Raw genomic sequence first — 24371 nt, 5'->3', positions numbered from 1 at the left:
CAGAGCCAGACGGCCTGGGCTGGCATCTGTGTCTGTGACCTTGAGCAAGGTACTTGCCCTTTCGGAGCCTCACTTTCCTACTCTGAGTATCCTGGCTGCCTCGGGGGTGGTCCTGAGACTGAAATGTCATCTGCGTCACGGGCTGATCCTAATGTCTGGCCTGCACTCAGTAGGTGCTGCCCCAGAGACCCCACAGACCCTGTTTGCGTGCATCTGTCTCCCCTCCGGAGGAAGCACCTCAGACCCTGGCCCACAGGAGCTCCTGGCTCCTGGCCCAACAAGCCCCCTAATTGTTCACTGGTGACCTGAGCCAGAAGAGGCAGCACAAATTTCCTCTGCTCATTGGCATCTGAATTGTGTGTGTCAAGATTAGAGAGTAGAAGCCACACTCAGACATCTGTGTTTGGCTGTTAGTAAATAGAAAAACAGTCTAAAATGGTCCATACCTTGACCCTTGGCCCTCTGTCTGCAGTCTAGAGGGCGCAATATTGCAGAAACCTCTACCTGAAGAGTCCATCCCTGGAACCAAGGTTCAGGGACGCCAGGCCCCATGACCTCCCTTTATGGTCCCCTCCCAAAGAAATGCCCATCTCCAGCTGTCCCCAAAGCACCACATGACAAGCACACCCTGTTCAGACAGGAATCACAGGGACTCCCTTACTTGCTGACCCGTGCACGCTGCTAAGGGCTTTATACATATCCTCATCCCACCTTTCAGTTACCCTGCAAGGTCGTGCCCTTTTCCTTTATACAGAAGAGGAGGAAAGACACAGTCACAGATGCTAGGTGATTTATCCAAGGCCACACAGTGATGGAGTGGTGAAACTGGGTTGTAACCCAGGTGGGTCTCCCACTGAGTGCTGTAGCTCCCTATGCCCCATTAGCACAGCAGCTCACATCTTCCTGGAGTTTCCATTTGGCCTGTCCACCTGGTTCCCAGGTTCCATCCCATCCCCTAAATGAGTAGCTGAGCTAGGGGTGCTTCAGAGTCACCTGCACGGCGCTGGCGAACCAAACCGGCTTGTCAGGCTCGACCCTGGAGTTGCTGATTCAGTGGATCTGAGAAGCTGCCTTTCTAGCAGGTTCCCAGCTGATGGTGATGCTGCTGGTCCAGGGACCACATTTTGAGTAACACTGCCTTAAACAAATCTCACTGGCTCTTTAAAGACCAGCTCCCAGCTCACCACCTTTGATCAGCCTTCCTGTCTCTGGGGAAAACAAATGCTGATTTCTCCTCTAAACCACATCTAACTGGGTTTTTCTGGGTATCACACATGTATCAAGCTGAGAGGACCCAAAATATTTATTTACAAGGTATTTACTTAAAGAAATAATTTTCTCCCAAGAAAATCGTTTTGTTAGAAAGCACATGTCTCAAGAGACTGGCGGCCAAACAGAGCAGCAGTTAGAATGGTCCCTAGGTGATGTGATTGGAAGTCTTTATACCTAATTAAAGGTCATACAGCACGATAAAAATTAAAAAAAAAAAAAGCACATGTCTCTGGATTGTTCAGTGTTCAGCTGGTGTTTTGCCTAAAATCTTAGAATGTTTCTGCTCTGAGGGGGAAATTGCCAGTTTCAAACACAGAGTGCTGTCAAGCTAGCAGGGACCTGGCTATTATTCTAGAATATTCTTCACATTCCACACAGAAGGAAATGGGCCCGGGGCAGGTCTTCCAGCTCTGATTTAATGTAGAAATTTCCAGTACATTAGGAAACTCCTTAAGTAGCATCTTGACATACAGGCTAAGTGCAGCCTGACAAAGTGAGGATGACTTTGACAACTGACAGACGGCGCTATGTGGCAGAAGTAAGATGGCGGGTTGGGGACTAATACTGGGACAGGTGTAGACTTTTGCAGATATCTCTGAGAGATTTAGAGGAAAATGAGGACAGGTTTTATGAGTGGCAACTTAGAAATGTGAGTTGGTAGAATTTAATAAATTCTGGGACCAACTCAGTACTTTGATATGGGGACTGGAATCAACTGAGAAATTATATTCACAATATAGGGCTTAATTGCTATTATGAATTACTTTTTGTTGCTTACCTTCAAAATAAAATGTCTTCAAATACAGATGAGAAAATAGATTTTAGGTTATTTGCATTTTGGCTTTGCCTCAAGAGGAAAATAAAAGGATATAGAAAATTCAGATTCTTGTTATATTTTAGACACGAAGGCTGCTGAGATGCAGACCTTCTGATCAGATGGGTGTTTCAGAGCTTAAATGTCTTGGCTGCTTCTAATGCCATTTCATGAGGTGGGATCCTAGAAAGCAAAATGCCCACATCATTTCCCAACAAACTTGAAAATGGCCAAAGGATTTTGAGCTAAAATGAATTTTTGTGGGATTTTTTGTTTTTTATTTTGCGATCTTTTTCCCCCAAGTGAAATAACTCCGTAATCCTTTGAAAGATCAAAGGTTAGAAATAACTCCATTTTGGGAGGCTGGTAAAATGTTGTTTTGTGAATGGTGAAGGAAATGGCCTTGGGAGAAATTTCTGCCGAGTGATCATGCCGTCTATAACGTGTGGTTTGTCCTCCAGACAGAACGAAAAACGTTTCCTCATCACCATCTTTAATCTAAGATGGCTGCTTTCTCTCAAGAGGTATCAACACAGGGACACATTCCACCTGAGTGGGTTGGAGTACAATAAGCGACTGTTCACAACAGCAGGAGGATTTGGTGACTGAGCCAGGATTCACCCATCTGCGGGGCAGTGGCAAGGGCAGGAGAGTCCGACTTTCTTAGAATCGTTTACTCTGTGCTATTCTATGTAACACGGTCTGGGAAAGCACAATTTTGGGATCTGGCTCTGGGATTAAGATTCAGAGTATATTACCTGTGAGACCCCAAGGAGAGGATTCACCCTCGGGGAATGTTTGCTCCCTCCGCTGTAAGGTAGCGGTGATGAAACTCTGGGACACAGGCAGATGAGCTAAGATCATAGGAGTAAATCCCAAGCACAGTGCCTGGCCCAGAAGTATCGTTAATCATAAACAGATTTCATTTGTTTTAATTAATGCACGATCATGGGATCTGGCTATTAGCCTAGGTCAAGCCAAGGCACTATAATTTCTCTGTTTTCATCCAGGGAGGCTTGATGTTCTCTTGAGAGATTAATGATTTTATTTACAAAATAGGAAATACATTGGGTTGAAAAACTGGCTTGATATAACCCACACGGGACAGACACCATACTACCTCCAGTTTGGGGAATACCAGTGTCCTGACATTGAAAAGTAAGCATTATCTTCCATGATCACTACCCATCCTTCCTTTTCCCACTTGAGAAATCTAACCTCTCTAAGAGTTCCTTAACCTCTGACTTTGGGAAGATAGGTAGACTGATAATGGACCTGTGGGAATAGGCCAGATAATGGACCTGTGGAAATTCCCTCTTGAGATGGAACCATTAGCTACTAGATCAAGACAAGCATTTGGATTTGCGTGGGAAACCAACACAATTTTATGAAAGTTGTAATCATCACATGCTCCAAATTGAAGATGTAATCAGCATGTTTACTTGGGTAGCCGGAATTAAGGAATAGCCTTTAGAATTTGCCTGATTGGTATTCACCACTGGGCCTGATTGATGGAGATCCCCAAAAAAGTGCTCAACAAATACATGGGAACTTGATAATAAGGTTAAAACCATCCCCAGGCTGTGAGCCAAAGGAATCTGGGCTCTCAGGGAGGTGGGTTTTGGGGTAAATAATGAAGAGTCATAACAGGGCCTGAGAACATCATGTTTCCTTCTTGGAATCGAAGAAGAACCTGCTGTAGCCTCAGCTTAAATCCTTCCTGACCTGGGATGGAGAGGGAAGGTGTCGCTCATCAGAATGCCTGATTGGGGGTAAGGGTATTCTCAGGCTGCCTAGGAAGGAAAAGAGCATGACAGAGTGTAATGGATAAGGCCCCTGGCTTTGAGCCAGCCAGGCTACGATTCCAACCTTCACTGTGTCTCCTCCTGGCTCCTCAAGTGTGGGCAAGTTGCACTAATGAAAGTGCTTATCCCAGTGGGTTATCATGAAAATGCTTGTTATCGGAGCGATTCTTCCGAGGTAAACCGTCCCAGGGTATGGAGTGCAGGGCAAAATCTCCTACCTCCAGAGAGTGGGAGACACAGGCTGGGGGGCCTGGGAAGGGGGCTCAGTGTCCCTTGTAGGTAAAATCGTGTTTTACCCCTGATACCCTTACTTAGTTAAGAACCATTAGTCTGGCAATCGGGGAAGGGTTGGGAGAGAGACTTGTTTATAACTGAGGGTTGAAAGCTGTCATCACTATGAAGCCAAGCAGAAAACTCAGGGGTAGGGCCGCCTCGTGCCCAGAAGTCAGACTTCCTGGGATCTGGGAGCAAGGAAGGTGGAAATATTTAAGATCGGGAGGAGGCAGTCAACAAGGCAGGGAGAGCTGACCACCACACCAGAAGGTGAGACCTTGCTGGGGGGGGGCCTTCAGGTAGCATTGATATGGCCTCAGGCAGCAGATCCCTGGCCGTGGATGACACAGCGTGAAAAAGAAACCAGCTCAGAGCCTGGATGGGCTGGAAGGACAGTGGGTACTTTTTTTTTTTCCTGAAGATTTTATTTATTTAATTGATAGACACATAGTGAGAGAGGGAACACAAGCAGGGGGAATCAGAGAGGGAGAAGCAGGCTTCTTGCCGAGGAGGAAGCCCGCTGCGGGGCCTGATCCCAGGACCCTGGGATCATGACCTAAGCCAAAGGCAGATGCTTAATGACTGAGTCACCCAGACACCCCAGGATAGCACGTACTACAAAAGCCTGTGCCATAGCTCTCGATGATCTTCAGGAAAACCCCAATGGTTGAAGGCTCAGAGTCCAGGGCCAGCCAGGAGGTGGCCCCCACCCACCCCTCTGGCCAGAGCTCCTGACCCTCTCTCACATCCCAACCCTAGATGCCAGGTACAGAAGCCTACAGAGCCCTCCCTCATTCTTTCATGACTTCGCCTGCTCTCTTCCTTCTCTCTAGATTTCCTTTCCCTTCCTCCCCATGGCCAGACTCCACTCATTCCACAAGACTCATCTCAAGCTCTTACATCACTCACGTGCTGCTCTGCCTTTCACCACCCCTACCAGAGAAGGGACATGATGAAACTGAAGCATTTAGCTGAGTTAAGTCACATTTGTTTAAGGAATCAATCCATCTACTAGTCAACTACTTGATCAATGAGCCCTAAGAACACCTGCCCCTCATGTGGGTCTGCACATGGCTCTGCGTGAGGGCGTCAGGCTAACACAGCATGACCTGCGGCACGAGACACAGACCTGCGACACAGCATGAGAACGGCCTGCGGCAGACTGTCCACGGCCACCCAAAGCCACTGCCCAGCCTGCTCTCTTGACCTTGCACTGTTACAATACCTCCAGGCTGCACTTGGCTTTCTAAGGGGCATTCAGCACTTCTCCATGCAAAAGTTCATGACAGAATGCACCTGGCACAGTCTGGCAACAGTCTGTCTGCCTGTCTCAGGCACCAACCTGTATGCGTGAGGTCAGGAAGCAGGTGTTACACATCATGGTGCCCCAGTGCCCCCCAAAAGTGGCCCAGAGTTTTTAGACCATTGCCCAGACTGACTTAGTGACTAGACAAAATTGGTGTAGAGGTTTATAAAGTAGGCCACTTTGGTTGGCTGGTTTATAACCTATACTAAGTTGGCACAATGGTTTATAATGTAGACTAAGTTGACATGAAGTTTTATATAGTGGTCACTGTGAGTTTGGTTACTGTGGGTCACTCCTCCCAGCCTGAGGCCCTTTGGGAGAATGTTCAAGAAGGGGTTTCTTGACCTTGCCCCCCCCCCCACCGAAATCCAGAGCCCTGACCCTGGGGCCCCATTATAGGTTAGCTGGAGAGAATGGAAACTATGTCCAGGGCTAGAAGGCGGTCCAGGAGACAATGTGGGTCAGCTTCCCTTCTCTTTAATGGTGGAGGTTCGGTCATGGCTTTGGGGCCTTTCAGGGACCCTGAGCAGAGAGAGGACAGCCCTAGGGCTTTGAGCTCAAAGGGCCCTGAGAGAGGAAAGTGTCCTCCTTAATCCGGGTGCCTCTGGGGCCTGAGTACAGAAGACCATCTGCCTCCTTCTGGTGGGCCCACTGGGAGGGAGTCCTCCTCCCTGTCCACCCCTGACACCCAGCACCCTGCCCACCCCCAACCACACCCTCTGTTACCTGGGTCTCCCTTGCTTCCTTTCACGCCGTGGGCTCCAGGACTCCCGGGTGTCCCTGGTGGCCCTGTACAACAGATGCCCAGATGGCATGAGGGCTGAGCTCCGTGGGTCTTCAGACATCACTCCCTATACCCACCACAGTGCCGAGGACCTCACCTGCTAGTCCAGGGGAGCCAGCAGTGCCAGGCTCCCCCTTGGCCCCTGGGGATCCTGCCACGCCCGGAGAGCCAGGAGGACCCTTCGCTCCAGGTTGTCCTGCAAGCGACAAGGGCAAGGTTGGGTGTGGTCGCCAGAGAGCCTCGTTGCCGCCCCTCAACACACCTCTCTTCTCAGCAGTGACACGCATATGTCCTACCACCTTGTATGTTCCCTGGGCAGCTTTAATCAGCTCCCTTTAGAGGCTGCGAACAGGCCTAATCAGCAGGAGAAAAGTTAGAGCCTGAGCAATTTGTTCATCTCGGCCATCACTCTGCAGGGTCTGGGGTTAGGGACCCACCAATCAAGCCTGTTCCTTTCAGGCAGAGCTGAGTTTTAAGAGACCCTGGGTGCTCTGGGTTAACACAACAATGAGATAGAGATAGTGGAGTCATGTCCTGGACTTGGCTTTGCCCAGGGACAGTGGCAGCTCGAATGATACCTGGATTCCCAGAGTTCTTACCTTGATCTCCTTTTATTCCAGGAAATCCAGCTGCACCTGAAAGGACGAGGGACTTTTAGGGATTTTGTGCCCTTATAGCTCAGTCCACCAGGGGGGAAAGGAATAGCTACAGTCTGATGGACAGCCTCTTACCTGGGGCGCCTGGCTTCCCCGAGTCACCTTTAGTCCCCTGGGCTCCGGGGGGACCCATAACCCCTGTGTCTCCTTTCATGCCCATGTCCCCCTTGCTTCCTGAAAAATCAAGGAGTCGTGGTCAGGCACAGGAGGAGGGCAAACCCAGCCGCCAGATCCCACTGACACTTGTCCCACCCAAATTACAAACTCAAACTCTTTGAGCTCCTGCTACCTGGTGCCCAGAAGTGGAAGATACAATAGGTGCCCTCTAGGAGCACACCACCTTGCCCCAGAGACAAGACATGAACTTGTGAAAAACGGCCAAGGTCAACTGGCCTGAGTGGTGGGTGGGCCAGGGAAGCCAGGCTCTCAGGACCCTGGGAGGGACCACAGTCCAGGCTTAGCTAGAGCTCATTTTCGTGTCTGCATTTTGGGTAATTACTTTCCAAGCCTCTCAAACCGAAATCTGAATATTCCAGAAAGTCGATCCCAAATGCTGAGAATAGAGATTCGAAGGTACGGGGTGGGGGGGCTGGTGGCGGGGAGAAGAACATTGCGGCAGCTCAAATTCCTGCCAGGGCTTCAGTCACAGCCTCTCTTGGTGCCTGAGGTATCAAATTTTCCACTTGTCATCTGCATTCACGGCTTGTCCCAGCCTGTCCTCTCCTCGGTCGTCCACTGCTCCCTCCTCCTTTCTGCCACTGCTCAGTGCATATCAATCGAGGGAGGCTTCTGGCAAAGCAGGGCCTGGCAACCCCGTCCCAGTCCACGAGTTTGGTTTTGGAGCTGGCTGTACACCCCTCCTAACCATGCCAGGCTGGGTCTGCTCAGCAGTAACCCAGCAGTAACCTGCTGTTCTGGGAGCCAGTCGAAGCCCTACCCAGAGCAGCTCGCTCTGCCCTGGGATGGGCTCAGCACTGTGCAATTTGGTTAAAAGGCTCCATTCCCTTACTTTCTTGATAGGGAAGGGGAGGACTCAAAGGGATACCAGCCTTTTCTCCAGTGAATCAAGAAAGGAGACAGAAAGTCCTGAAGCAGAGGGAAAGAATCATGGGTTATGCAAAGCTTTCTGGATCAAAGCTGGGGGTGATCTCAGGGGCAAGGCTTAGGAAGTAGATTCTTTCTGGTTTAGATACTTGAAGGATGATTATTCCTTCATGGGAAACAAAAGAACCAGAGAGAACTTGGTTACAGATGAGATCTCTTATAACCTCAGGGGCAAGCCCCAAGGAAGGCAGTTCTCGGGCATTGAGGGTGTCCTCTTTGGCAGAAGGCACAAATGGGATTTGTTAGAAGGGACTAGGAATTACTTCCCTGGAGGAATTGGTTGGTGCCTGATTGCTCTGGCCAGCCAGAACCATCACATGATAGAAATGGCTTGGCTGTACAAGGATTTTGGAGCGTGGTCTGGGCCGGGGTCTGTGTGTGGCTGGGCCCGCCATGTCTCCATCAAAGGGGACAGCCCTGGGAATCCCCGCGTTCCTAGTGAAACGACCCACCCACGGAGGAACCCAGCTGTGCCTGATGTCTGAACCTTCCCATCACAGCTAAAGGTGAAGTGAGGCAAAAAGAGTGTCCCCTGGATCTCCACTAGGGGCATTACCCATCCACTGTGACAAAGAGCACCAAGCCTCAGTACCACCAAAGCAGGGCTCTCTTGGTTCCCGCGTCCCCTCTGCGGAATGGAGATTGGGGACCAGTGGGTGAAAGAGATCTTGTGATCTTGGGAGACGAAATTTGGGAAGAGGAGGGGTAAAAACTACGGCAATTCCCCTCGCAGGCTGGCCACAGCGTTTCCAGTCCCGAGTCCGCCTCCGAGTGCGGGCTTCGTGCCCTGCTGCGGAATCGTCGTGGGCCTGTGGCGGTGGGTGATGTGGGCTGGGAAACAGGAGGGCGTAGACTCTACGCGCAAAGCGCCGGCTTGTCACCCCCCATTCTGGGGTGGGAGGGGAGGGCCAGCTTGAGAAAGTCGGGGGCCTCCTTTCCTGTTGCAGAGAGCACTGCAGAGGGCCGCCTTTGGAAGCACCCTCAGTGGTCAACGGTCTAACCAATTGCTTGGTGCAAAGGTTTGGCTCAGTCCTGCCCAGGAGAATTCTGCAGCCCCCGCCCCCGCCCCTGCCCCGCCTCCGTGGCTGCAGCCCCTGAGATCTGCGCATGAGTGCCCGGCTCATCCCTGGGGTGCCCTAAGTTCTAATGCCTTCCTCCTTCCTTACTTCAGCACGATTGGCTCTCCTGAAACCCTTGATCATCGCTCCTCATTCTATTGATGGGCACCCAGAGCGAGTCTGTTTTCTCTTCCACAAGTGACTTTTTAATGTTTGAACATGGCTAACACATCCCGGTAAGGGCCCCCTTCCTGAAGACAAGCACCCCAGTCTCTTACAATGTAAATATTCCTATTTGCAGGTATAGTGCCACACATCTTATGCCTTATACTCCTGTTGTAACTAATCCTTATTAGAGGTTGCTCTTATTATCCCCCTTTTATGGGTGAGTAAATTGAGGGTCAGAGAGGTCGAGTCATTTACCCCAGGTGAGGTCGAGTCATTTACCCCAGCTAGTGAGTTGTATTAGGACCCCGATGTGTCTGATCTTAGAACTGAAGTCCTTCTCTTTTCTACCTTAAAGGATCACAAAGGCTAATGGCTATCATTCATTTAGTGTTGAACCATGTGGCAGATGGTTTGAAAACATGATCTCTAGCCCTCCTAACTGTCCTACAAGATATGCATAATTTAATTATGATTATTTTAACGGCCATTCTTTTCTGAAATGAAGAAACTAAATCTCAGCTGGTTAAAAATGTGCCTAGCAAGGCATGTGAACAGGTGCAGAGCATGGTTGGGGTCCCAGCCCACTAGCCGGGGCGCCCGTGTGCCGCAGCTGGTGGAGTGTCCAACCTTTGGTTTCTGTCAGGTCAGAATCTCAAGGTCGTGGGATCAAGCCCCGCATCCCGCTCTGTGCTCAGTATGGAGTCTGTTTGAGATTCTCTCTCTCCCTTTCCCTCTGCCCCTACCCCCACCGTGCTCTCTAAAATAAATAAATCTTCAAAAAAAAAATAATAATAACAAGCTCACTAGCTGCACAACACTCATTCTCCCTATGATACAATACCCCAGAACCCCCCAAGGGGGCCTCAAGAAGCCAAGGGGCAAGGGACATGGAGGCGCTCGGTCATGGCCAGAGCCCCTGGGGCCGTGCTTCTCAAAGAGCTCCTGCTAGACTGTCAGGGTCAGAATCATCCAGGCCTTCGAAACACACACTCTTGGACTTGGAACAAGTGCCCTAAAAAGTTCTGAGGTAGCACCTCCTTCTGGTATCAATCCCTTTTCCCTCCTTGCCAGCCAGTCTACCCTCCTCCCTTGTGTCCTCCTCAGGTCCCACTGCTGTCCCTCGCCTTCCTCTCCTCCGAGCTCCTAGCATGGCCTGTGTCCCCACTCATCACTGGTTGTGCCTGGAATGAGACTGTGTCTCCTTACTCCCCACCCCCCTGCTCTCAGCTTTCATATTCCTGGCCTCTGCTCACCTGGACAGAAGGGACCTCATGGGTGCTCCCATGAGACTGGTAGGCAGAGCCCAGCTTTGTCTGCTTTGTCCTCAGTGGTACAGAACAGACACACTTCCATAGGATCGGGGCCCAGCCCTTAGCCAACCCCCCCAACACACACAAGCACCGACACTCCCACTGGACCCTTACCTGGAAGACCCAGGTCTCCTTTGTCTCCCTTAGCTCCAGGTTCCCCTTTCGGGCCAACGAGACCCCCATCACCTTTGCTGCCCTTCTCTCCCTGCTGTCCTGGGGTGGGCAGAGAATGGCCAATGAGGTGGGCTCCCACCATCCTCCTGGGAGGGACTCCTAGGCAATGGGGCAGGGGGCGTTCCAGGAGAAGAGGAAGTCTGGGGGAGGTGAGGTCATCTCTTGGGTGTATCGATGAGGCACAATAAGACTCCAGAGCAGAGGACTAGGGGAGGGCAATGCCCCTCTGAGGCAGCGGGGATGGGGATGGCTGGTTGGGGGATAGCTGTGGGGAGAAGGTTGTGGGGAGCTGGCTCAGCCTCTCGGCCAAGGCATCGCTGAGCCCAAGCAGAGGACACACACATTACCAGGGGCTCCTTGTTTCCCTGGAGCACCGTTGGGTCCTCGGAGGCCTGCGAGGAAGGAAAGAACTAGTCACAGGGCTCTTGGCTCCTCAGTCAGCTGATGTTCTAGAGCCCCTCAGAAGGATAAGATGCCCACTCGAGGTGAAGCGCCTCTCTCTGTCTCATCTGCTCCCCCCAACCCCGCCACACACATACCAGTGACACCATTTCACTCTTCAGAACAAGAAGAAAAAGAGAGAGAGAGAGAGGAAATAAGAGGCCGAGTTTCTTGGGCATAGAGGTATGAATGAGCCAACCCTCCTGCTTCCCAACCCTCGGCTCGTGCACACACCCACCCCTACCCACCTGCCTCTCCCTTGATTCCAGGCGGGCCCTGGAGTCCTGGAGGACCTGGAAAGGAAAAGGGATTCAGAACAAAGCCTGGACAAAGAGGAGGAAAAGGATTATAGGGCTAGTAGCCAGAGGCCAGCGTCCATGGCTCGCCTTGGCCCCTTGGCCCCCTTCTCAGCCAGTGGTCTTGGCAGAAGTGGGATTCAATGCCAAGCCTGCCCGGGGCCCCTTTTGACCTGGGAGACTTGAAGCACAGGAGCAGAGACCCAGGAGCCAGCCCACAGGTGGGGTGACAAAGCCACTTATCACACCACTATTTATCCAACGCACTACCATTGAGCCCCAGGAACAAGCCAAACTGTGCGGAGGAAGGAAAGGAAGAGAAGGCAGAGCTCCTTCCTCCAAGAAGCTCAGGGCCCAACAGGTGAACTGCAGTGGTGCGTGTTCAAGGAGCAGCACCGCGCCTTCAGCTGCATGACGTGGTTCAAGTTACTTCTTCCTTTTGAGCCTCAGTTTCCTCATCGGTAGAATGGGCTTAATATACTAGCTCTGCAGGGCGGTCCTGGCGGCAGGCTCTGAACTCAGGCCACCTATTTTTACTGTCACTCACATACTGTTCTCTCCCTTTCCAAGGGCTGCTTGCAGGTTCGAGACTCACAACAACCCAGGAGGGCGGGACAGGGTTCCTCGTCCTGTCTTAATCCGTTCCAGCTGCTATAAGCCTCAGGGCAGGAGGCCTATAAACAACAAAAATGCATTGCTCACAGTTCTAGAGGCTGGAAGTCCAAGATTCGGTTGCTAGTGTGGTCAGCTTCTTCTGACTTCTTGCTGTGTCCTCACTTGGTGGAGGGGGTTGGTGAGGGAGCATTGGGGTGTCTTTTATAAGGATACTAATCCCATTCAAGAGGGCCCTGCTCTTAGCACTGAATCATCTCCCAAAGGCCCCACCTCCTAATACAGTCACCTCAGGGGTTAGGTTTTCAACACAGGCATTTGGAGGAGATACACTCAGACCATAGCGGGTCTCCACATCCCCGTAGAGGAAAACAACTTTCTGGTAGGCATGGCTTTGCCTGAGAGAGAGGGAGATTTGGAGAGAGGCTGGCAGGTTCCAGGTCTCTCAGGGGCAAAGCCTTTCACCCATGTCAGGACACCATGATGACAAAGCCCATGACATGCTTTCTATTTCAGAGTAGGACCTCAGTCCAATTTGTGGAATCCATAAGTCTATATCCATCCTGTGTGCACAAGCCTGGGGTCCCAAGGGATGGAAGCAGGATGGGGGACTAGAGTCCCTCTCAGACAAGCTCTAGGAAAGGGCAGTTGAAAATCAGTTTGGGGTTTGACAGCAGGCCCCACTGACAGGGAGGAGACTTCAGCTCCCTCCAGGGTCTGATTCTGCTCCTCAGCCTTGCCTGAGTTAGCTTGAGCAAGTCAACATCCCTTAGGGCCTGTTTCCTCATCTGTGAAATGCAGATAATAGCAGCAGCCACATGCGGTTAGTGTGAGGGATCCACAAAACATAGGTGAATGTACCTTGCATGTAGCTAGGACTACTGCCTTCACCCCACCTCCTGACCAAGGCCTGCCTAGTCCCTGCAGCTCCCAGCCTGTCTCCCACCTCCGCTCCTCTCATTCTTGCACTCCAGCACTAGGTCTTCTTTCTTTGCTTTTCTTTGCTCACCAAATCCCCGTTCCTAACTCATACCCCAGGGCCTTTGCATGTGTGGGTCTCTGCCTAGCATCCGTATTTCCTGGCACCTTCCACTCACACTCAGGTCAAGGCTGAAAGTTCTCTCTGGGAACCTTCTGTGGCCCCTGAGGGGGTTAAGTCCCCTCATGCTCTCCTTACCTAGGGAGCTGCCCCAGTCTCTCAGAGCACAAGCCAGGGCTGTAACCGAATCACGCTTCCCTGAGGGCAGGGATTCTGTCTTTTTCTGTCTGCATTCCCAGTGCCTGGGGAGGTGTCAGCCTTGAGATGCTTTTTGTAAATGTCTGTTGAGAAGTCTGGAACACAGCGGGGAGGGGCAGAGAGGTGTGGGTGGGTTCCACATCACCGTTTCCCAAACTTGACTTAGGTGCAGGATCCCCGGCCCCTACCAGCACTGTTTTGGAAGCCTGGCCAGAGGGCAGTTTCAAGGCAGGCTGCTTTGGGGCCAAACCCATCACCTCTGGGCCCTGTACCCAGCCATCCTCTGGGACCCACCTATTGGTTTCCAGGGGCTGGTGCAGGAAAACATGCCTTTGCGGGAGCATGACCAGGCAAGGCAGGCCTTGGGGGAGGGGAAAGAGATGGTGGGCCTCCCCTGGGGGGCCCAGGGTGGTGGGGGAAGCTGGGAAGGGGTCGGGGGTGAGCCCTAGCTGCTGGAATCAGTTTCCTGCCTCTGTTTTCTGGGCTTCAGAAGAGAGACAGACAGAGACAGAGACAAAGAGGTAGTCAGAGACTACCGTGTCTGGAGAGAGACAGGGAGACGAAGCTGTAGATTACAAATACACACACACACACACACACACACACGCATACAGGTCTTCTTCAACTTACAGTGGGGCTACATCTCAATAAACAATAGAAATTGAAAATATTTTCAGTCAAAAATGCATTTAGTACACCTAATCAACTACACATCACAGCGCAGCTTCGCCTCCCTTAAAGATATTCAGAACACCGACATCAGCCCACAGTTGTGCAAAATCATCTAATGCAAAGCCTGTTTTATAATACAGAGCTGCCCCTGTCCTGTAACTTACTGACTCCTATACTGACAGTGAGAGCAGTGTGGCTGTCTGGGGACAGAGTGGTTGTCAGCGGATCAGTTGTTTGCTCTTGGGAGTGCCTGGCTGAAGGGGAGCTGTCCTGCTCAGGATTATACGAGAGCATGCCCCACCCCCCACCATGTCCCTAGCCTGGGAGAAGATCAAAATTCAAAATTTGAGGACGCCTGGGTGGCTCAGTAGGTTAAGCGTCTGCCTTCGGCTCAGGTCATGATCCCAGGGTTCTGGGATCGAGTTCCACATCGGCCTTCCTGCTCAGTGGAGCCTGCTTCTCCCTCTCCCTCTCCCTGCTGCTCTCCCTGCTTGTGCTCTCTCTCTCTGACCAATAAATAAATAAAATCCTTAAGAAAAAAAACTAAAAACAAATTCAAAATTTGAAGTATAGTGTCTGCTGAATGCGATCACTTTCGCACCATTGTGAAGTCAAAAAGTTGTAACTGGAGCCTCTCTGATCAGGGGCCATGTGTGCATTCACACAGAAAGAGCCAGAGAGACAGAGACAGAGGGACCAAAGGGAGGCTGCTACCTGCCTGGAGGTGAGCTGGGCTCTGTGTCTGGTCCTGGAACACTGGGCCTGGGGCAGAGGCTAGAGCAGACTTTCAACATCAGCTAGGTGGGGGATGGATACTAAAGAGGGCACTTGCTGTGATGAGCCCTGGGTGTTGTAGGTAAGTGATGAATCACTGACTTCCACTCCTGAAACCAATATTGCTCTGTATGGTAACTGAAATTAGCAAGCACAAACAACATCAGACGAAACACTGGGTTGAGAAGAGGTGTCAGCCTCTCCTTGGAGGGAAGGAGCCAACATCCATCCGGCTGGAGCTCCCCAAGTGTTAGCTCCTTTAACCTTCCCCACAAAATAACAAAGCAAATAACAACAACACGGAACAACAAGGGCACATTTGAATACTCACTCTGAGCTGGGCACTGGACTACACATTTTTACATTCATCATTTTATCCTCACTTCAATCCCAGGAGGTCCTATCATTATCCCCATCTTATAGCAGGGGGACACAGAGCTCAAAGTGTTAAGTGACTTGCTCAAGGCACCTGGTTCCAGAGAGAGCCAAGGTCTGTCCCCAGGAGAGCCAGTGATGCAAAGGGACCCTCATGTCATCATGCAAGGCTGCCTCGAAACTCTCCCTCGCCAGTGGCATGTCTGGGCCATCCATGAATAATTATGAAGCCAAAGAGTTCTATCCCAAGAACAACGTGCAGAATTATTTTCAAGATGACATTTCAGCCACTCCGCTGATAGAACGCGATAGGCGTGAGTGAGTGCACATGTATGTGCATGCGCGTAGCCAAAGCTGTGTGTTCAGGTAGAAAGAAAAAGCAGTGAAGGCACAGGTGTTTTCCTCAGAGAGCACCTGCTATCATCGGACATTTTTTTGCACACTCTTCACGTGCATCTTATAGCCACCCTGGGAAGTGAGCAAAATTATCTCCATTAGTTTTTATACAGCTGAGTCGCTGAGGTTCCAGAAAACTGACATCACTGGTCCAAAGTCACACAGCCAGGAAGCAGTGGGGCTAGGATTAGAACTCAGGTCCCAGAGGCTACCCTCCTGTTATGTGCTCTAGGAGGCATGAGGCGTGCACCCCTGGAAAGGATCACAGACAGATGGGGGGAGAAGCTCCGTGTTAGGTTAGAGGTATCTGGAAACAGTGATTACTGGAGACGGGGTGGGGGGAGCCCTGCACCTGCAGCTGGAGTGCTGGGGGAGAGGGCACCTGAGGGGGACACCCTTGGGCTGGCCTCGGAAGGCAGCTTAGATTTGGTGGGGTGGGGAGGATGGGGGAGCCATTTCCCACTTCAGGCGAGGAGAGGGTAAAGGCCCAGAAGCCAGGAGTCCCAGCAAGGTCAGGGAACAGAGAGCCGACCCAATGGAGGACCAGTGAGTTTGTGGGGAACTTTGGGGGCCCGTGGAAGGTAAGCTGGGGTAGGGTCCAGAAAGGCATAAGCCCAGGAGCCCCTGGGGGAAGGCCTTGGTGAGTGGGCAGGGTCAGAGGGGAAATGAACATACCTGGAGTGCCTCGTTCCCCTTTGACCCGGAACAGCTCTGCAAGGGGAGGAGAGAGGGCTGTAGGCTGGGCTGGGAGGGTATGCACCCAGGGCACCCAGCTCTAAGTTGGGGGTCTCTGCCCTCCAGCTGAGCAGCAAGGGTTTCAAGTGGTTGGGGGATTTGGCCAACAGGAGGCAAACACCTGGGTATTTTCCAGGACTGAGCTTTGGAAAAAGCCAGATGTTTCGTTGCAGCTAGTGGTCTGCTCCAGGGAGCCATAGATCCCCGGGAGCTGCGGAAGTGGGGAAAGAAGGTGAGACCTCCAGAGTTTACCCTATATTGTCGGAAGACTTGCGGGCCCAACCCCTTCAAAAAGAGCCTCAGGTTAAAAGCGGGGCCCCTCGGGCTGATCACAACCAGCTCCGCAGTATATCAAGGGAGGGGGTAAAGGTCCCTGCGTCTGAGTATCTGAACATCTGAGCCTGGGCACTGCCCATTGGTCACAGCTGTCCCCTGTCCCTGCATCCTGGCTTGGCCTTCATCTGTGCTCACTGGGAAAACCACGGCCTCTGGGGAATTCCCCCACTGGGACCCTGTGCCCATTGAGTACATGTTCCCATGGGCACAGAACAGTGGTCATGGGATCACCCTTTAAACACTAGCTCACTCCAGACATCGGGGCCGGAGCGCCAGGCAATAGTGAGGTCACATGTAGGAGCAACTTCGGCCCAAATTAGTCCTCCCTGTTCTGGTACAAACAGTCTTGGGCCCCGAGAAAACCGAGGGGAGGGGGATCCCCAGTATCTCCACCTTGGCTTCCATTTTCTCCTGCCGAGGGCCCTATCTTCCAAGCTACACTTGCTGGCCATACTTCCCCAGCAAGCCCACCACCCTGTCCTTCTGAGGTCCCTATGTGGCCCGGACTTCTTGTTGCCTGCGGTTAATCTGTCTCTAGACATGGAGCCAGTATTAGTAGATTGCATAAGAGCGATCCTGGGACTTGCCCCAGGCTCTGTGTTTTACCCATCCTCCCAAACATTCTAGATCCACCTCATGCCTACTCCATATGGCTCTCACTACTTTCCTTGGGCCCCAGGATTCTGGAATGCTCTCCTTGCCAGGGAAGGGGATTTGGACCCAAGAATCCGCTTGCCCATGAACCCGCAGCCCCTCCTTTCCATCCCCTGAGGAGTCCTGGTGCAGAGGGGAAGGGGCCGAACCTGGGCTCCGAGTGAAGTTGTCCACCTTCCGTAGCAGGTATTCTTGCCTGGTGTGAACCTGGGTGATCTGGGCCTGTAGGGCCTGCAGCCCCAGCATGCCCCCAGGGAGGTGCGGGAGGGGCATGGACTGGAACAAAGAGAAGGACTGATGGTCCTCGGTGGCCAGCGTTCCATTGAAGTGAGTCTCCAGCACCCGGAGCCGCTCCTGCAGATTCAAAACTGGACACCCCATCCCCACCCCAGAGCCTTCTTTTAGGGGGACCTCATTAAAGCTCCAGGCATCTGAGCACATCCCTGACGTTCTTGTGTTATATATGCATGACTTCTGAGGGTCCTGGATACCGAACGCGCATTTCATGTTCTGTGAGGACCTAGTGTGAGCACAGACTTCTTTCTATATCCTGCATGTGGGCACTACACACTCAGGCATGACGTTACATATTCATAGAATATTCTTGAATGGCCTAGGGATGTACCCACAGCATCATGATCAACCTTCAACCTTCCTACAGGCTCTGGCATGAACATATGACGACCAACATGCTGGTCTGATGTGATCACATGTGGCCTGAATATATGTGTGACGGATGTTTATAGCAGCTGGGCACACAATGTTCTTGGGTGACCTCAGTGTGCGCAGTTGGGAATGTTTCGTGACCTTAACATTTGGACAGGGAGCACTTTGCAAGTAAAATCATGTTAATATGAACATTTTGATCAATAACATCCCTTCCTGCTTAGACACGGGGAAGTCTTGATGAAAGACTTGTGAAATTATTGCATTGTTCACTTCTCTGACATACACAAGCTCGCATGGTCTCTCTCTCTCTCTTTCAATCTGTCTCCATGTCTCTCTCTCTGTCACACACATACTCGCTTGTTCACTTCCCCCCACCAACCCCCATCCATGAGACTACCCGGCTACCCACGGACTAAGAACCGCCTCTCAGCAGGCAGGTAGCAGTGACCCCAGGGCTCTCCACTCAGCCTGAGCCCTGTATCACCCCAGGAGGCACCAGACAGGACCGGACCTCTTTACCTTTCACCACCAACAGCCCAGTACCCGCGGTGAGCAGAATCAGGTAGATGGCCACCATGACCATGAAGCAGTTCACCCCCCTTCTCTTCCTGGGGTTTGGATCTGAAACACAACACCGGCAGAAGGTGGATGCTATAGGAGGCAGAGACCGGGAGGTCCCAACTTGTGTGGGAATCCCCTCTCTGTGTGAGCAGATGGCTCCCCGGGAGGTCGAGGATAAAGACACAAAGTCCCACTACCCCGAAATCCTCCCCCTGGGTCCTCTCCTCCTCCCACAAACTGAGAAGAGCCACTGTTGCTCCCTTGCCGGTAGGGCTGGGCAAACACTCGCGCCCCCCACCATTACGTGGCAGGTACAGTCCTGAAACCAGGTGCACTCTCGATGCCCCAGCACAGCGCCTGGCAACAGAGGCTCTGTTGAGAGAGGTCATCTCAAGGCTCTCAAGAGATGTTTATCAAGTGAATGAATGAATGAACAGACTTAAGTTCCACGACTTTGGGAGGAGAACGATTGTCACCAGTTTATCAACTCCAAGCGAGGTTTGGAGAAGTTAAAGTACCTATTAGGTGATGAGACCCTGATCTGGAACTCAGATTCGGGCTTTTGTTTTCTTTTTTCCTTAGATCATTAATTATACATTAATAATAATAATAATAAATAAATTGTTTCCTTTTTTCCTTAGATCATTAATTATACAAATGAAACCTACTTAGTATAATTTATCAGACAACACAGCATTACAAGGGTTAATAATCTTTTAATCGGGGACTTCGGGGGACCTCAATTCCCTGGCATCCTAACCTGCTGACATAAGTTTTGCTGGCTTTCTGGGGTGTGGCCTTGCTCTCAGCCTGCTTACTCATGGAAACTGACAAACCCATACGTACACTGCTGGACAGACTTTTTTTTTCCTTTCGATTTTACACAAATGATATCATATGACATATAATATGGCTCATTTTTTTCTGCAATGCATGATTTCCCATGGACATTCCTCTTGTTTATTTGTTGTTGTTTTGTTTTGTAGAGAAAGATTTAACTCTCCTTTTAATAGCTGCCTAAGAGCCCTTCAAGAAAAGAGCCACAATTCATGCAGGCATTTCCCCATGGGCAAGCTGTTTCTGGTGTGGGGCATTGCAAAGGAGGTCACCATGTAGGGGCACCTGGGTGGCTCAGTGGGTTAAAGCCTCTGCCTTCAGCTCAGGTCATGATCTCAGGGTCCTAGGATCGAGCCCCCCATCGGGCTCTCTGCTCAGCGGGGACCCTGCTTCCTCCTCTCTCTCTGCCTGCTTCTCTGCCTCCTTGTGAGCTCTCTCTCTGTCAAATAAATAAATAAAATCTTAAAAAAAAAAAAAAGAGGCCACCATGTTTCCAACACCAACCCTCTCCAACACCAGCTGTCTCCCCATTTCAGGGCGTCCAAAGGCAGGGAGCCAGACTGTAGAAGGTCCTGTGTTTCCCAGCACTCTTACTGACAGAGCACCTCCTCTGTGCCAGGCATTGTCTGATATGGTCTATAACGCTTCTGGCAATCCTGGCAGGTAGGTGTGAGCATCCTCTTCTACAGACTTGGGGTCCAGAAAAGTTAGGGCAACACAACAGGCATGTGCCCCTGGGCCCATCTAACCCCAAGGATTGAGTTTGTCTAACTCGCCTATATGAACCGTTGCCCTTGGAAAAATGCAGTTGCAGTGAGCTCCAAGGGCAGGTGTGAAGGTCAAAGAGATCATCTGTGGACATCCCAGGGGAGGGAGTCAGGGTTCATGAACACATTTTTTGCTCTGTGGTAGGTGATGTTGGGTTTTCAGTTGACTCTTATCCTAGATCCATATGAACCTCGAGTCTGTGGAACCTTCATCGTTCTGCTGATACTGCTTCCAGCCACGTGCAGAACAGAAACCCCTGCTTTAGCATCGCCTGATGCATGGTGGTCTCGAGATGGCTTTGGCAGCAGCAAGGGGAATGACTTCTTGGTTGGGTGGTTTTTTAGTTAGTGGCACTTGGGTACGCTCAGTGTCACACCATGCCTCCGAATTTGGGGCCCACACAGCAGCCCAAGTAAACTCTCTAATACACAACCTGGCCAAGCCACTTCCCTGCCTTCAGTGGTTCCCATGGCTGTTCACTGTCCTTGGGACAAACAGGAAGACTTGCTGCCTGCCAATTCTCCTGTGGCTGGACCTCCACACTACACCCCACGTGGACCCTGACCCTCAGGCAGGCCAGACCACTTGTCGTTACACCCATCTCACTCGAGGCTGTGTATCTTCTCTGACTACATGACCTTCCTGCCTCCCCACTGCATGACTGAGCAGAGTGGAGCTTCTCCAGGATACAGGCTCTGACTCCGCCAGGTCAGGTGGGATGCTGCTCTGCTGCCCCACATCACTCTGTGTTTCCACTTGATACGGCGTCAATCATCCCGCACTGTGTCTCTTTATGTCTCAGTTTCCCTCCTCCACCCCCAGTATTCCGGAAGCTTCTAGAGTGGACTTCCAGCGCCAACACGGTATCTACCACACAACGTGGGCTAGGAAGATGACAAATGAAAGGATGAATGAGTGGCTGCAGGGGTTTGGGTCCTGAACACGTGCAGAGTGCAACAGTGCCAGCTTGGAAGGGTTGGAAAAGCATCGGGAAGGCGATGTCAGACCTTAGGCAAGCATACAATCGTGGCGAGGATGGGTAATGAACAAAGGAAGCTTGTATTTCACAGAAGATGGACGGAGGAAGAGGAATACGATCTCATAGGCAGCACTAAACGTGAAGTGATGGGAATAGATAGTGTTATCTTTCCAGAGGCACAAGTGTTACAGTAGTTGGAGGTGGCAGTGAGGGCCAGCATGGAAAATATAGATATTTTCAAACTAGATGGTAGCAAAAATGGAAGGCATCTGAGTGAAGACAGTGAGAGGAAAAACAAACATGGTAGTACAGATGGGAATCGTTCAGAGGTGTGCACTAAAGCTCAGAATACTTTATTAAGTCAGAGCTCTCATATAACGTAGAGGCAAGGTATCTTAGAAACTGGGACTTTTGGATCTGTGGGCAGATGACAAATGCTTTTGTCATCTACGATGATTTCTAAAAGTGTAGAAAAACTGCAAAGGAACATCTACTCTCCAACTCTTCCTTGTTGGATTTCACCAACAAGGAAGGGTCATCTAAGATGAGAGAATGAATAAAGCTTCCAGTAAACGAGAATGAGCATCCCTGGAGTAAACTAGGGTTAGTCCAGGTGAAGATTTTAGGAAAGCAGTTTTCAAAAATATGACCGCTCTATTGTCTGAGACACAGTGAAAATGTGGCTCCAGAGGGAAATAAAATTTCGATTCCATAAATGATCTCAATGAAGAAAACAGTCTATATACAAACTCTAGGGTCTCCAGGCCTACCATCTCCCAACCCCTTGCCCACTGGCAGAAGGTGGTTTTGTGCAGACTGAAGTCCCCTCTCCTTGCCCCTGGCACTGGGCAAAGTGGTTGCTGCCCTGTTGGCTCGATGTCTCCCACCCCTGACCCAGGATCACTGGACAGTCTGGAAAACTACCTTCTGCCCTGGCAGGCAGCACCAGCAGGCAGCAAGGAAGAACACCAGTAGTATCAGTTAACAAATCAGACCAGGATAGAATAGTCAGCCCTCTGAAAACTAAGTTGTTATTGGAACCACAGCTCACAAAAGTGGGCCAGAATTTATGTGATAAACCTAAACAGTATGATTTAAAATAGAAAATCTGAACAGGATCTAGAGTGTCCTAACAGACCATACACAATGTCCACAATACAATACACACTACCAAGGACAGAGAAAATTACAACTTGAGTGATGAAATACAATGAATAGGGCACGTGGGTGGCTCAGTCAATTAAGCGGCTGGCTCTTAATTTTGGTTCAGGTCATGATTTCAGTGTCCTGGGATTCAACCCTGCATCAGGCTCTGTGCTCAGCAGGGAGTCTGCTTGAGGATTCTCTCTCCCTCTCCCTCTGCCCCTCCCTGCATTCCCTGTCTCTCTCAAATAAATACATAAACCTTAAAAAAAAAGAGAGAGAGAGCAAAAAAAAAAAAAAGATAATCAACAAGTGTCAGTATGGAGATGACACATACATCAGAATTATTCAATAAGGATTTTAAAGCAGGCATAATAAAAATGCTTGAATGAGCAATTACAAATACTCTTGAAACAAAAAAATTTTTTTAATCTACCAAGAAATAGAGAATATAAAGAAGAACCAAAGGGAAATCATAGGACTTAAAAGTTCCAATTAAAAAAAAAAAATACTCACTAAACGGGCCCAATAGTGCAATAAAAGTGATAAGGGAGAGAATCAATGAAATAAAGGATAGAACAATAGAAATGATCCTGTCTGAAAAACAGAGAAAATCGACTAAAAAAAAAAAAAAAAAAAAAAAAAAAAAAAAAAAAACCAGAGACTCAGAGATCTAAGTATCAATAACAAAACACATAATATTCATATCCTTAAAGTCCCAGAAAGATGTGAAGCTGAAAAAAAATATTTAAAGAAAGAATGGTGGCTGAAAACTTCTCAAATTTGGTGAAAGTCACCAACCTGCAAATTTAAGAACTTGAGCAAACCCCAAACATGATAAATTCAAGCAATCAATAACAAGACACATAAGAGTTAAAAATCTGAAAAAAAACCCGTACATACCAAGAAAATTAAAAATCAAAAGAAAAAGAAAAGATCTTGAAAGCAGCCAAGAGAAAAATAACCCATTACCTATAGAGATACTACTTTGAATTGCAGCAGATTTCTCATCTGAAATTGGAAGCGACATGACATTTTTCATGTGCTCAAAGAAATGAATTATCAACTGTCTCTAGTGAAAATATCCCTTAAGAATGAATGGGAAGTAAAGAGATTCTCAGATGAAGGAAAACTAAGCAAAAGTTTTTGCTAGTAGGTTTACCTTGAAAGAATGGCTGAAGAGGGGCACCCAGCTGGCTCAGCCAAACATATGAAACTCTTGATCTCAGGGTCATGAGTTCAAGGCTCAGTCAGTTAAGCATCTGCTTTTGGCTCAGGTCATGTTCCCAGGGTCCTGGGATTGAGTGCTGCATCAGGCTCCCTGCTTTTCCCTCTCCCTCTGCCTGCAGCTCCTCTTGTTTGTGCTCCCCCCCCATCAAATAAATAAATAAAACCTTTAAAAAAATAAAATCTCCAAAAAAAAAAAAAAAGGATAGCTAAAGGAAGTTCTTTAAACAGAAGGGAAAAGATAATAGCAGAAGGCATGGCACTTCCAAAGGGAAAGAAGAACAAGAATGAAGAATGGGTAAATATGGAGATATGTTTAGACCATCCTTCTCATAATTTTTTTATATCACATTTTTAAAAATATTTTATTTATTTGAGTGTGTGTGTGTGTGAGAGAGAGAGAGAGAAAAACAGCAGGGGAAGGGGCAGAAGGAGAAGAAGGCTCCTCATGAACAGGGAGCCCTACAGGGAGCTCCATCCCAGGATGCTGGGATCATGACCTGAGCCAAAGGCAGACACGTTTAACTGACTGAGCCACCTTGGTGACCCTAAAATCACATCTGATGGTTGAAACAAAAATAATTAAGTGATGCCTATTGCATGTAGAAGAAATGTTTAAGACAATTACATTTCAAAAATGGAAAGGCTCAAAAGACATAAGTGGAAATTAGTTTTCAAGACTTGACTCAAAGTGATAGAATGTTGATGTTGATAGACTGTAATAAATTATACATGTGTATTGTAATGCCCAGGAAAAAAGTAAGAAAACTATTTCAAATGAAGAACTAAACAAACAAACAAACAAAAAACTATAAATAAATCAAAATCGAATTCTAAAACAAGCTCAAGTAACCCATAGGAAAGTAAGAAAAGAAAAGCTGCTAATGGGAAACAGAGGGACAAAGAGAAAATGCATAATAATGTGGCAGATTTAA

The 24371-nt window shown here is 49.7% G+C and overlaps 1 protein-coding gene across 1 annotated transcript in view; it reads right to left on the bottom strand.

Moving 5' to 3' along the window:
• LOC111142832 (macrophage receptor MARCO-like) overlaps positions 1 to 24371 on the bottom strand; it is a 37331-nt gene that overhangs the window by 5286 nt on the left and 7674 nt on the right. Inside the window, exons 2-11 of the mRNA XM_022496158.1 lie at positions 18441 to 18542; positions 17402 to 17620; positions 16203 to 16238; positions 11414 to 11458; positions 11072 to 11116; positions 10665 to 10763; positions 6986 to 7084; positions 6854 to 6889; positions 6352 to 6450; positions 6197 to 6259 (exon numbers count right to left, since the gene is read on the bottom strand). Coding sequence (XP_022351866.1) covers positions 6197 to 6259; positions 6352 to 6450; positions 6854 to 6889; positions 6986 to 7084; positions 10665 to 10763; positions 11072 to 11116; positions 11414 to 11458; positions 16203 to 16238; positions 17402 to 17620; positions 18441 to 18542 — 843 coding nt within the window. The remainder of the gene's footprint in view (positions 1 to 6196; positions 6260 to 6351; positions 6451 to 6853; positions 6890 to 6985; positions 7085 to 10664; positions 10764 to 11071; positions 11117 to 11413; positions 11459 to 16202; positions 16239 to 17401; positions 17621 to 18440; positions 18543 to 24371) is intronic.

This window comes from Enhydra lutris, unplaced genomic scaffold (genome assembly GCF_002288905.1).
Source record: "Enhydra lutris kenyoni isolate GAN:26980312 unplaced genomic scaffold, ASM228890v2 scaffoldscaffold1, whole genome shotgun sequence".
Taxonomy (NCBI): domain Eukaryota; kingdom Metazoa; phylum Chordata; class Mammalia; order Carnivora; family Mustelidae; genus Enhydra; species Enhydra lutris.
This window is presented reverse-complemented; position numbering and strand designations above follow the sequence as displayed.